Source organism: Gavialis gangeticus, unplaced genomic scaffold (assembly GCF_001723915.1).
Source record: "Gavialis gangeticus isolate Ggan-Ray unplaced genomic scaffold, GavGan_comp1, whole genome shotgun sequence".
Taxonomy (NCBI): Eukaryota; Metazoa; Chordata; order Crocodylia; family Gavialidae; genus Gavialis; species Gavialis gangeticus.
In genome coordinates, this window is record NW_017729024.1 from 145597273 (window position 1) to 145610583 (window position 13311).

Consider the following 13311-nt stretch of genomic DNA (forward strand, 5'->3'; position numbering starts at 1 on the left):
AGTTACTCATTAATGGAATCCTGAACTTCACTCACCCATCGGAAATCTTTCCCATCGAATTTACGAGCACTCGTGAACAACACTGTCCTGGCTGGCATGTTAATTCCCATAGCAAAAGTCTCAGTTGCAAATAAGGCCTATTTAGAAAAGACAATATTAGACAACTTTTTTCATTTAAGAACACTTAAAATATTCAGTGGCTAGATAAACCTTTTCCACCTGACATCACTTTTAATTTTACAGGACAGTTTATACATGTATTTTAAATATGCATTTGTAAAAATATTTAGAAGAAAATATGTTTCTAATATTTTGTATGTTCAACCTAGCTAAAACATTCCTACCATGACCTCAGTATTTATGAACTGGAACAAGGGCACTCTCTCCTATACCTCCACTGTGGAATCAAGATATTAATGATAATTGTTTGCCCATGTGAGCATGTGAAAACTCCTGACAGTCAACAAAAGTCTAAGAGGTGAGTTTTAGGTGAGTGAAACTTAGGCACAATGAACCCAGCAAACTTACAAATGTAATTTATTAGAGCAAAATCGTTCTAAAATTGAAGGTCAATTTTGAAAGAACACTCTCCAAAAGACTGATATCTATAGTGCACAGACAGACAGCATGTGCACTAAAAGCAACCTCAACCAAGGCACAGAAGCACTATGTGGAAACAAGTGAGAAGCATGCAGTAGTTATAGTTTCCCACACACTATTTTAATACATACACATTAATAATGTAATACTATAATAGCAATGTAATGCTATGCAGTATTTTATGATTGATTCATTGTATGAAATCTGAGATCTTTCCAGTCCTGGTAACACCTGTACATCCATGTCTTTCCAAGTAATGCTAGAGTATACCTGCATACTCTTAAGATGTTGCCAAGGACACTGAGCAGTTAAAAGTATCCCTGTGTGTTGTTAACAGGAGACAACATCAGGAAGTGAATAAGCAGATGTTTCCATACTACCAGTTTTTTTTCCCTCCTCCTCTCCCCTATTCTGTGCTTTCACATTTTAGTTTTATCAGCAGTGGAACTGAGAGAGACTTCTGGTGCCAAAAGAATATATGCATCCACACAGATGTAAATTTCAAACATCAGTTCATCAGTTCTTTCACAAATACATCAAGACCTTCACACTATTGTCCTGGCAATGCTTTGCCATCTCACCAAGGAGGATCTATGGACAGTATGCCCTTTTTAAGTCAACTACTGGTGATGACAGACTGCATAAAATTTCTCCAGGCAACCATCACCTTCTGAATGTCTGGAGAGTCCATGTGCACCTATGTTTGGAGATTTATTTTCAAGTTCACTAAAACTTTTTCAAACATACTTGATCTGTACATAGACTCAGTAGCATAAAAGAATTCCCATGCCACTGGCTTTAACAGGGGTGCACCGGGGTGGAAAGAACTCCACTTCCTTACATTTTCTAGTATCTTGGAGACTCAATTGTGGGTAAAATCATAATTCACAAGCAAAACAATTTCTCTTTGTGCCTTAATCTTACTGTTAAGACTGAGAAGCCATCCTCTGAACAATTCTGCAATGATCCAAGTATTTAGTTAGATCAACCATCACAGGGGCACACTCTTTCATAGATACATAGATGCTACAGTTGGAAGAGACCTTAACAGATCACTGAGTCCAACCCCCTGCCTAGGCAGAAGAGAGTGCTGGGGTCAGATGACCCCAGCCAGAAGCCTATCCAGCCTTCTCTTAAAGACTCCCAAGGTAGGGGAGAGCACCACCTCCCTTGGAAGCCCATTCCAAATTTTGGCCACCCTTACCGTGAAGAAGTTTTTCCTGATATCTAGCCTAAATCTACTCTGTCAGTTTGTGACCACTGTTTCTTGTTACCCCAAGAGGCGCTTGGTGAACAGAGCATCTCTGATCCTTTGCTGCATCCCCCTAATGAATTTGTAGGCGGCCACAAGATCACCTCTCAGCCTTCTCCTGCAGAGGCTGAAGAGGTCCAGGTCCCTCAGTCTCTCCTCATAGGGCTTGTCCTGTAAGCCCCTAACAATATGAGTGGCCCTCCTCTGGACCCTCTCAAGTCTATCAACATCCTTCTTGAAGTACAGTGCCCGAAACTGGATGCAGTACTCCAACTGTGGTCTGACCAATGCTGCACAGAGGGGAAGTATTATCTCCTTGGATCTATTTGTCATGCATCTGCTGATGCATGATAAAGTATGGTTAGCTTTGCTGATGATATCATTACCCTGACGATTCATGTTTATCTTGGAGTCCACTATGACTCCGAGATCCCTTTCCATTTCTGTGCTGTTGAGAGGGTCACTTCCCATCCAGTAGGTGTGCTGGATATTTTTGTGCCCTAGCTGCAGCACTCTGCACTTGTCCTTGTTGTACTGAATCCTATTATGTACTGCCCACTTTTCTAATCTGTCCAGGTCTGCCTGCAATCATTCCCTGTCCTTCGGAGTCTGCGTTTCACCCCACAATTTAGTATCATCTGCAAACTTGGACAGAGTATACTTCACACCCATGTTGAAGTCACTGATGAAGATATTGAAAAGTACAGATCCAAGGACCAAACCCTGCAGGACCCCACTACCAACATCATTCCAGGTCAATACCAACTTGTCTACTACCACTCTCTGGGTGCGACTGATATGCCAATTTGCCACCCACCACACTGTGTAAACATCTATGTCACAGCCTCTTCATTTATAAGAACAGTATGAGATACCATATCGAAGGCCTTGCTAAAGTCCAAGAAAACGACATCCATCTCTACTCCTGCGTCTAAGCATTTTGTGACCCTGTCATAAAACAAAACCAGATCGGTCAGGCATGATCTACCTGCTACAAATCCATGCTGGTTTTCCTGCTGCATTATTTTTCCCACTGGACTCCAACAAATATGATCCTTCATAATCTTTTCAAAGACCTTTCCAAGGATGGAGGTGAGACTGACTGGCCTATAATTACTCGGATCTTCCTTCCTCCTCTTGAAAACAGGGACAAGTCCTCTGGGACCTGACCCGAGCGCCACAAGCACTCAAACAGCCATGCCAGTGATTCTGCTATGACACCGGCCAACTCCGTCAGTACCCGTGGATTCAGCTTATCCAGGCCTGCTGACTTGACTCTTCATGCATTTAAAGCATTCAGGGCTTTTTGTATTTGCCAGTTATTAATGGCTTTAGCTTATTTGCACCACCTACATTCCAAAACAAACAGCAGTCAATCTCCTTCTAACTGTAGGAAAGAGGGTGGAGGGGGCATTTTCACATAATAGATAGCTGCTTCCTTTGGACATTTAATTTAATCTGCTGTCATATTTGTTATTTAAATGAGCGTTACTGGTCATAATATTACCTCCAGGAGTAGGAGGAGTCTTACATTACACTAATTACAGTGAAATTTTCACTATACTTAAAATCTGTAATACTGAAAAACAAGAAAACAGTTTGCATAGGAGATAATCAGGAATTCAGGTTTATCATATAATTAAATGTTCATTCTTGTGACATTCCCTAAGCAGTGAAGTTAGTGGTTGTTGCTATGTACTCTGGTAATAAGTCTTTATAGTCTTTTGTTGTGGTTGTCGTTTAGACTTAATATTTGAATCTCTTGATATTTCAATTCTTGCCCAAATTGAGAATGTAAGTAATAGTGTGGAAGGAGGGAACTCAGAGGGAGAAATGGGAAAATGCAAAGACACAGAACTAGAAGAAAAATGCTCTTTCACATCAAAGATCTCTAAATAAGTAATTCATAGAACATTTTATTGCAACTCAAAAGGAAGCACATGAAAACGTTATGCTAAGATCTAAAATGTTTTAATTTTCCCTCTCCCAATATCAGCAATGATACACTAGTAATGAAACTGAAGTTGAGTATTAGTGAACATCTCCAACATGCAGTTAGTACAACTTCTGACACACTAATTACAACATGAAGTTATACAGTAGTTATGTCCTGCTCATAATATTTTTAATTCCCTCTCTCTCTCTACAGCAACTACAATTAAATGTAATGTCTTGAAAGCATTTTTTGCTCAGGTCTATAACTAAAATTTTACTTCTCGGAAGTGAGAGTTGAACTCCACCTATGACAACTCACAAATGTGTAGAATATTGAGATTAGTGCTCATGAAAAAGTGTTATAGACCGAGTAAACTGACAAGTAACAGAATTTGCAAAATGAACAAGAAACCTAGTCTAGACATATTATGTGTGAAAAGTTTGGACCTGATACCACTGGGTTTGGAGGTTTCTCTACATTCCTGAGAAGTGCAGGGTATACAGCTATTTTCCATGTATAGAGTTTGTGAAAGAACAATAGCAGGTGGAAGCTCAGAAAAAAAGAATTTAAAAAAATTCTTTCCTCTCAAATTAGAGTGCCTGAATTGTTATAATTTGTGTTTTATAAAAACAAAACAAAACAAAACAAACAAACAAACAACAAACAGTACAATTGAAGCTACAAAGCACCCAAATAAAGCTACCTAAAGCAATAAAGAAAAGACTAGGAATACCACATTTTCTCACACACAACATGAGCTTTTTCAAAACCAACTGTTAGAAACTGGGGTGTACCTTGTCAGTGCACCAGTTAAGTTTCTGCTAGTTGTAAGTGAAAGCAACTCTGCATGAGATCCAAAGAGCAGAACAATGAGCAGCCTCAGCTCCCTTGCTGCTGCTACTTAATTACTTGCTACGAGTATTTTTTTTTCCATTTTGCCTTTCAAAAACAGGGTTTGTATCTTGTTCCAGGTCATGATGCATGCAAGAAAATGCATAAGTGAAATTTTACACAGTCAAAAAAATATTAAACTTGTACTTAAGGAAATCTTCCTACTTCCCTATCCCCTCCATCAGTCTTGCCCCTAATATATGGAATATATTTTGAAAATTGATTCTAAGCAAAAAGACACCAAAAGTTGGAAGCCCAAAATGTTATTTTTCTCTTCTACTCCCCAAAGATGAATTAAAAAAGGGCTGGTGTCTCTGAGGAAAAGCACAGAAAGCAAGTTGGATCAGTCAATCCTCATTACTAGAAACAGTAAGCTGCTAGAAACGGTAAACTACCAGAAACTGCTTCTAGAGCTCCTGCTGTACAATTGGGCATCTAGGCAGCAAGATCCACAGGGCAAAGATCTTGTCCTTTTGAACGATTCAACTGAAATGTGGAACAGGATAAAGCTTAATATATAAAGGAAAGCCCTTAACATTCTGCATTTGAGCGCTCTGGAAAACACACTTTCATTTTTGCACATGCAATGAGCTTTTCTTCTTCGCTTTCTTTTAAGAACTATTTGTCATAACATAACAGTGTACATTTTGAATAACATATAAAAAAGTAATCACAGTTACAAAAATCTACACAAATGCACAAGACAAATGTCTCAATATAGAGATACACCATTACATACCTTAATCAATCCTTCAGAAAAAAGAATTTCTATAGTTTCTTTTAAAATAGGAAGCAAGCCACCGTGATGGATACCAATTCCTCTCTTTAGAAGTGGAAGCACATGCTCAACCTGTGGATACAGAAATTAAATATAAACTTTCAAAATTATGTAAAAATATTAATTATATGCAAGACATTTGCTCTTACAGGGCTTGGATAATTCACCATTATCTGATTTTTAAATGCAAACAAACCGATCTTCAGCTTTATTTTCCTCCAATACCAAGTGATTTCTTGAAGCCAGGGGCAGATTTCTATTGTGATTAGTTGCCTAGCTCATCAAATCTAATTAGATAAAACTTTTTATCCATGGTATGTAATAGTCTCTAGGAGCAAGTCGCCATATGTAGGCATGCACACTTGCAGCAGCTCAAATAGGAGTGGCACAAATTTGTGCCAGGGATTTTTGCTTCAGTGCATGTGCTTGGACATGCACTTTGGTGTTGGACAAGTTGTACCATTTGGGGCAAGATGACACTGCCCAGCTCCTCCCGTTCCATTCCATTCCATTCCTAGTTAGAGCAATTTAAGTTTGTGGCACACAATAGTAAAATGACACTGAAAAGAAACGAACAGCGACTAAAAGGAACCCTTAACTTTATTTTGGTCCTTCAGCATATAGTGAAAAGTGATACATTTATTTAAAGGAGGAGAGCACAGCAATTTTTAATCTATTATTCCCTCATCCAAGATCATGGACCATGGTAGTAAGACAAATCCTGCATGGCAGATTTTCTTTTATTGAATCATAATAAAAACCTCTCCAAAAGACTGCATTAAATTAAAGGATGGGAAAAAGATGAGAGTGAAAAAAAACAATATTAACATCTGTTATACATTTACTGCACTGTAGCATTCTGCCAATTCTAAAACTTTTTTAAAAGTTTGTATCTTCCATTATAAATATACATTTTTACCCTGCAAACTGGTTAATCACTGTTCTAATAATTTAGCTTTCTGAAAAGCTGTAATTAGATATGAAATAACAGCTAAAAAAATATTACTCAATTCCTTTAAACTACTGGCAGCCAGGTTCTCTCTCAACACATGTTCCTTATTTTAAAAGTCATACAAAGCTACTAAAGACAACTGAGTAAAGTTGTGCTTCACAAAAGCGGCAAAATATCTAAATCCTGTACCCTCCAATATCAACTCGAACCACGAACAGAACAAACTGCTAAAACTTTTTGCAATATACTTAATAAACAGTTCACTGTGAATACCACCTTTGGTATGAATCCTGGTACCATACATGTTAACTGAAATTATTCTGTAACAATCTCCATACTCACCTGAGGAAGCTTTTTGTCCTCATCAGACAAACAGTCGACTGCATTATTAAATACTTCTTCAACCATCTTCTTTTCTTCATCTAAAGAAAACATCAATGTGTAAACAAACTCTTTTTTCTGCAAGCACTAGTATCCTGGTAACTTACATTATACCAAGTATTACTGAAGACAAACCTTCCTAAAACTTATAGGTCAAGAAGTAATACTAGAAGATTAGGAAGATGCATGTAAAATACAATTAGAAAGAGCATCCTCAAAGATATCTGTTGTTTACTTAGGTAGTGCAAATGTCAAGTCTTGCGAACTCAAAAACGTTTTATGTGCCAAGAGAAAAGGAGTATGTGCGTAGAATTACTGGAGTAGCCTAGACACCATGAAGCATGTGACAGCAAATGCTGTGACTATTTTACTATCATCTTTACTCATATACCATGCACTTTTCCCCTTTAAAATGACCACTCCAAAATTTAAGCAGGGGAGTTGATTTTCTGCACTGGAATGGAAGAATGGAGCTGCTATAAAATGGCTGCCATACTTTCCCCCCAGCTAATGGCCTCAGGGCAGGAAGTAGCAGAGTTTGCCCTTCAGGTTCAGAGCTACAATGTTAAAGCTTTCACAGTTACTGCAGCATAATCAGTAGCCAGGATTCAGCCATATAGTCAGGATTTCCAGCAATCAGAGTTCAGCCATGACTCTAGAAAAATCTTTTCTTCATTCTTCCTTCCCAAAATAAGGTGTGTTTTTACTTATTTTTTGCGGGGGAGGGCAGCAAGAGGGTGTGAGGGGCGGAAGTACGTGAAAAAATACAGTATACTATGCCAGCATTGTGGCCAGGGCAGAGGCAAGAAGGAAGATAAAGGTCACTGCCCAGAAGATTTCTCAGTATTAAATTTGCATGCTAATTTCTGCTAGCCCTCTATATAGTTATGCTTAACATCCACAACACTTTTGAAAATTAAGATTATTTTTCCAAGTCCAAAGTCAGTCCCTAAACTAGGAACTTTCTGGGGGGACAGCAGAAGGCATCCAACTAGAATTAGCTTGATTTATAAAGTAAATCTTATTTGAATCTATGAAACAATAAATTTTGTAATTCCAGGCATATATATTATGTATTTTCATACTATATACAGAAAACTTGAACTCAAGTACACAGAACTGATTAGACTAGACTTTCATATATTTTTACGCAAACCTTAGAAATAAAGTCCCACTGCAACTTATCATACCTGTATTGAAGTCTAATTTTGTCATTTGAAGGGCATAGGCTTCACAATCTTTCTTGCTGAAACTGAATATAATTACAGGTTGAAAATTCCTTTCCATGATCATCTTCACAATCTTAAACACATTGGATGGTCCTGCCAAGACATTATTGTGGAAATTACATTAATAGCGAAGTCACTCAATGAGGAATAATTCAGACAGAAGAGCTAATTATATTCTTGCTTACAGGTTTAAAACAGCTTAAAAGAAAGAGACCTCTTTGTATTATGTACGGATCACTTTAATCACAAGGTTCAAACTCACCTTTTGTTCCTCCTTTCCTCCCCTTCTGATCCCCTTTTGCCAAATCACCAGCATCTCTTAATACCTGCATTGCTGTATTAAAATTATCTTCTCTGAAATCCCCCTAGAAACAAACATAACTTTTGTAATTAAATTGCACTCTCTCAATTCAAACTTCTTAATGAGTCCAAAATAAAACTGATCATTGCTTACAATAACATAACCTAGAAGATGTTACTTTTTCTGGAGAATGCAAACATTTACACGGAAGAATCTCCATAAGACATGAACAGAGAAGCTGTATAACTCTACTGCATTTAGCCCTGCATAAGAATACTGACATATAATAATACCATGTACTTTTAACGTTGTGTTTAATCAAAGCACTTTAAAAAGGAAATTGACATTATGATGCACATTTTATGGACAGGTAAACTGAAGCATCAGCTGATAGGTGGCAGTCTCATGAGAGGCTGTCATAAGAGGCTGCTATCAGAGCGAAGAATAATGAACCCAGACATCTTAAATTCTAGTTCAGTACTCTATTAGACAACACTGCATATGCAGCAGACATTGAACCATAACTAACCAAATTGCCCAAGTCCATTCCTGCTCCCAATGACAAGCAGGCCTTGCATTTTGGAGGTCTGTATTTTTATAGCCTTAGTTGAGTCAGAAATATATTTTCCCACTCCAATACCTTGGCCTTAGTTTCAGTTAACTATTCATTTTAGTTGAAATGAGAAAGTGTACAAGTGTAGCGTATTACTGTTCAGGTATTTAGTGTCAGTGGCATACCTGCTGCAGAAATGTACATGCTGTCCACCAGAACAAGTGGAAATTAAAAGGTCCTAGCACACACATAACTGTAGTGGCTTCAAAAGAGAAGGGGAGCTGTTTTCTGCTTGTGAGCTGTCTGTATCTTTACAGAATCATTCATTTATAACAATGGAGCTAAAATGCCCAAACTCTGACCCTGCTTGAAGTAGGTTAAGTCTGGAATATCTGTGCTACATGCTCATGTGCACATAACAGTTACAGAGTAATAGAAGTGCCCTCCCTCACCCCACTTTTGAAGCCACTATAAGCATTCACTTGTCTGTATCATAAGTTAAAGGACTGCTCTGTACCATATGACTGCTGTTTAACAATCATTTTCAGCACCACAATAAAGCACTTGAATTATTTCTGTTCATGATTAAAAAAAAGCACAAAGTAGATTGATGCAATTTTACTAATGTCACATTTTAAAAGTTGGTAGGTTCTACAAAGGACAGTTTCTTGATAATTTTTCAAACAAACTGGAAATCCCTTACATTTTCATCAACCACTAGGTGGAGTCCATCGCCCCCTGCTGGAAAGATATAATGCTGGAGAGGAGTAGGTCGATAATCTGTGTAAATCACATGACAAGGCTACAAACGGGAAAAAACTCACATCAATACAATCATTACATCATACTGTACATGATAAACAAATGCTCATTTAGAACAGTGATTCTCAACCTTGCTAGACTCAAGGTGTCCCTTGGAAAATGCTAGCCTTCAATCTCAAGGCACTCCTCATAAAATGCTAGCTCTTAACTTTCACTTGTTTTTTTGACTACAGGAGAAAACAATAGAGCAACGTTTCTGTTGCAAAAAACTCAAAGACCACAAATCAGAATATTTTTGACACTATAGATTCCTATTTCAAACCTCTGGGTTTATCTTGTAAATCACATATAGAGGTCAGCATGCTTAATATTGCCAATATTGCACAGCATCTTTAAGGTTGGGGCGGGGAGGAGAGAGCAAAAGTGTGCGCACAAGGGACGGGAGAGAACAATTTTCTATTTTTCCCCTCCATAATTTTCATCATCCAGGTTGGCAATCTAAACATTGAAGTCCAGAGAACACTTCAGTGGAGCATTTTTTTAAACACAATCGCATCCATTTCAATGTTAGAAACCATATAAATGTTTCTTCATATTCTTTTACAAAAACTAAGAATCTTGTATGAATATGCTTTTATTAAAAAAATGCAACATTATAGTTTAAGCTTTTAAGATTAGTATATCTAAATAAGAGCGCTCTAAACAGATAAATAGTTTTAATGTTCTCTCCACGGGTTTCAAAGACCAACAGCAAATATAGCTGATGACTAAGAGTGCACAGGTAAGGGTGATTCAGCTGGTCGCTTAAACAGCAGCAATCATAGAATTAAAATGGGTTACGGGTTGAGCTCTCCTCAGTCAAAAATAGATGGCACCGTGACGCATGGAAGTTATACAATAGGTGAAATACTACCTGTTTGTGAAGATGGCAGATCCATTCAGCAAACTGGCGGGCGTTTGGAATAGTGGCAGACAAAAACACATAGTGAACATTGTCAGGGAGCAAAATAATGGTCTCTTCCCAAACCACACCACGTTCTGAAAATGGAAATTCACAAATAAGTTATATGTAGACATCACAGAAACATTTTTTCCAGAAATGCGAACACAGAATATTGCAAAAAATCAAAGTCATATCCTTCAGGCTACAGACAGTTGTAGGCAATAGTCTTTCCAGGTGCTACAGAAACAGAAATCAAACTGAAGATACATCCGCAAAGACAACATCTTACTGGCAGTGGAAAGTGAAATCCAAAATTCACCCACAGAAAAGACAGGCAGACAGCAACACTTTCCTACGCTGTTGCATCAATATGCCCAGTCTTGGAGAAATGGGGAATTTCTTTGCTCATTCCTATAACCATCATCCACTGAAAGTCAGTTCCAGTACTTTTACTTCTTTGTAGAATTTTTGCACTCAAAAAGGTTTGGGATCAAGGGGAAATAATAGTTTTTTCAGAGAAACTTAGCACAAAATACCTGAGTCTCTCATATAATGGATTTCATCAAATATAACCCAGGCAACTTCTCGCATAACCTCCGAACCCCTGTAGAGCATACTTCTCAAAATCTGAAAGAAAAGAATGCACAAGTAATGCATTCAGCAGTTAAATAGAGACTATTCATATTCAATGGTAATAATTAGTGGCCTGCTTTCTGTTATTTAAAATTTAGTAGTTTTTATTAACTGTGGTAATATATCTAAATTTGAAATAAAAACTGAAAAAAAATCTAAAAGATAAGCTCCTACAAAGATTCCCAAGATACAACAAGCTGTAATTAAATCCCATAATTAAAGGAATGCTACCTGTCATTAATTACAAAAGCCCAGAAAATTATTTGACCCCTTCTTTCCCTCCACAAATGGAGGAAAGCTAGGACCAGCTAGGACCTGGAGGATTCATGGAACCAGTGGACTTCCAGAACTCCCTGGGGTGAGCGACCATTTCTAATGACCTTGATGGCTACTCCCTCAATGGTCTGGTGGATCTGTGCAACAGCACTGACCTTGGTCACAGGGACAAGGGCACCCAGGCATTCACTCCCACCACTGAACTGCACTAGAGGTGCACTGCTACATCAGTCCAATATTGGATCAACACCGATATAAAAAAAAATTGTCTGTATTGGAAATTGGCCTGAAGTGGCCAATAATTCGGCTGATAAATGGCCCATGCATGTATGCAGCTGCAGCATAGCATGTATGCAGTGAGGAGCACAGCCGGTAGCATGCAGGGGAAGGCGTTGCAGATCAAGGCCCCCGCAGTGAGAAGAGTGTGGGGTTGGGACTGGGCCAGTCACTGCCCAGCCGGGGTGGGGGGTGGGGTGGTGCGGGATGGAGCCGCAGCTTTTCCAGGGGGTGCAGGAAAGGGGGAGGCGGCTCCTGCTGCTGAACACAGCTCATTCGGTGGTTCTTCTGCTCATTCGGCAGCTCCCGCTGCTCGGCCATGAGGGCATGGGGGGGCATGTAGCCCCAGATCTGCACAGGGCAGGCAGTGGCAGGAGTGGGGCTGTGGGGTGGTTACAGTGATTTTGGGGGTGGCTGCAACCCTCCCCCGTAGCCCCTTCCAAGCGCCGCCCTGGTGCCAGCCCCAGCCTGCAGCTGCAGCCAGCCCCGCCCAGATCGGGAGCACATGCTCCCCCATGCCCTCGTGGGGTGCATGCAGCAATGAGAGCTGCGCCCCTACTACCCATAGACAAGCCACGGCTCCATTCCATGCCCTGCCACACCAGCCCCACTCCCTCCCTCACTGCAAGGGCCTTGATCTTTCCCCCCATGCTCCTTCCTACCCCACTCCCCTTCCACCACACCAGAATTACCAGCTGCATGCAGCTGTATCAGAAATCGGATTGGTATCAGCCAATATCCCCCCTTAAAAATTGTCTATTGGTATAGGCTCCAAAAATCTCTGTTGGTGTACCCCTACACGGCACAGACCCCCCTGATATACAAGTGAACTGAGGCAGCTTCAGCAAGAGTGGACGTGGCTGGGGTGCAGGTGGCTCTAAACCCATGCTGAACAAAGTGTTGCGGGGTACTTTTTGGGCAGGCATTTAGCACCCAAAAGTAGGCCAAGATGTTTTCATAGATTTCATAGACATTAGGGCTGGAAGGGACCTCGGAAGATCATTGAGTCCAGCCCCCTGCCCAAAGGGCAGGAAGTCAGCTGGGGTCATAGGATCCCAGCAAGAGAAGCATCCAATTTGCTCCTGAAGGTGTTCAATGTAGGTGCCTGAACCACATCCGATGGCAGGCTATTCCAGACCTTGGACAGTAAAGAAATTCTTCCTTATGTCCAGCCTGAAACGGTCTTGCACTAGTTTATAACCGTTTGACCTCATCATCCCTTGGAGTGCTCTGGTGAACAAATGTTCCCCCAGATCCTGGTGGTCACCCCTGAGAAACTTACAGGTGGCCATCAGATCACCCTGAGCCTGTGCTTTTCCAGGCTAAAGAGAGCCATGGCTCTCAGCCTGTCGGTGTAAGGTCTGTTTTCCTGACTTACGATCATGTGCGTGGCTCTTATCTGGACTCTCTCAAGCTTCTCCACATCCTTTTTGAATTGTGGAGCCCTAAACTGGACTCAGTACTCCAGCTGCGGCCTCACCAAGGCCGAGCACAAAGGGAGAATGACGTCCCAAGATTTGCTTGAGAAGCATCTATGGATGCAAGCCA

The 13311-nt window shown here is 40.0% G+C and overlaps 1 protein-coding gene across 1 annotated transcript in view; it reads right to left on the bottom strand.

Annotated features, from left to right (window-relative positions):
- The window catches only part of SKIV2L2 (Ski2 like RNA helicase 2), a 141353-nt gene that overhangs the window by 109128 nt on the left and 18914 nt on the right, over window positions 1-13311 (bottom strand). The window contains exons 7-14 of the mRNA XM_019517860.1: window positions 11115-11205; window positions 10549-10673; window positions 9577-9675; window positions 8282-8384; window positions 7981-8112; window positions 6752-6831; window positions 5419-5529; window positions 36-137 (exon numbers count right to left, since the gene is read on the bottom strand). Of these exons, the coding sequence (XP_019373405.1) occupies window positions 36-137; window positions 5419-5529; window positions 6752-6831; window positions 7981-8112; window positions 8282-8384; window positions 9577-9675; window positions 10549-10673; window positions 11115-11205 (843 nt within the window). The remainder of the gene's footprint in view (window positions 1-35; window positions 138-5418; window positions 5530-6751; window positions 6832-7980; window positions 8113-8281; window positions 8385-9576; window positions 9676-10548; window positions 10674-11114; window positions 11206-13311) is intronic.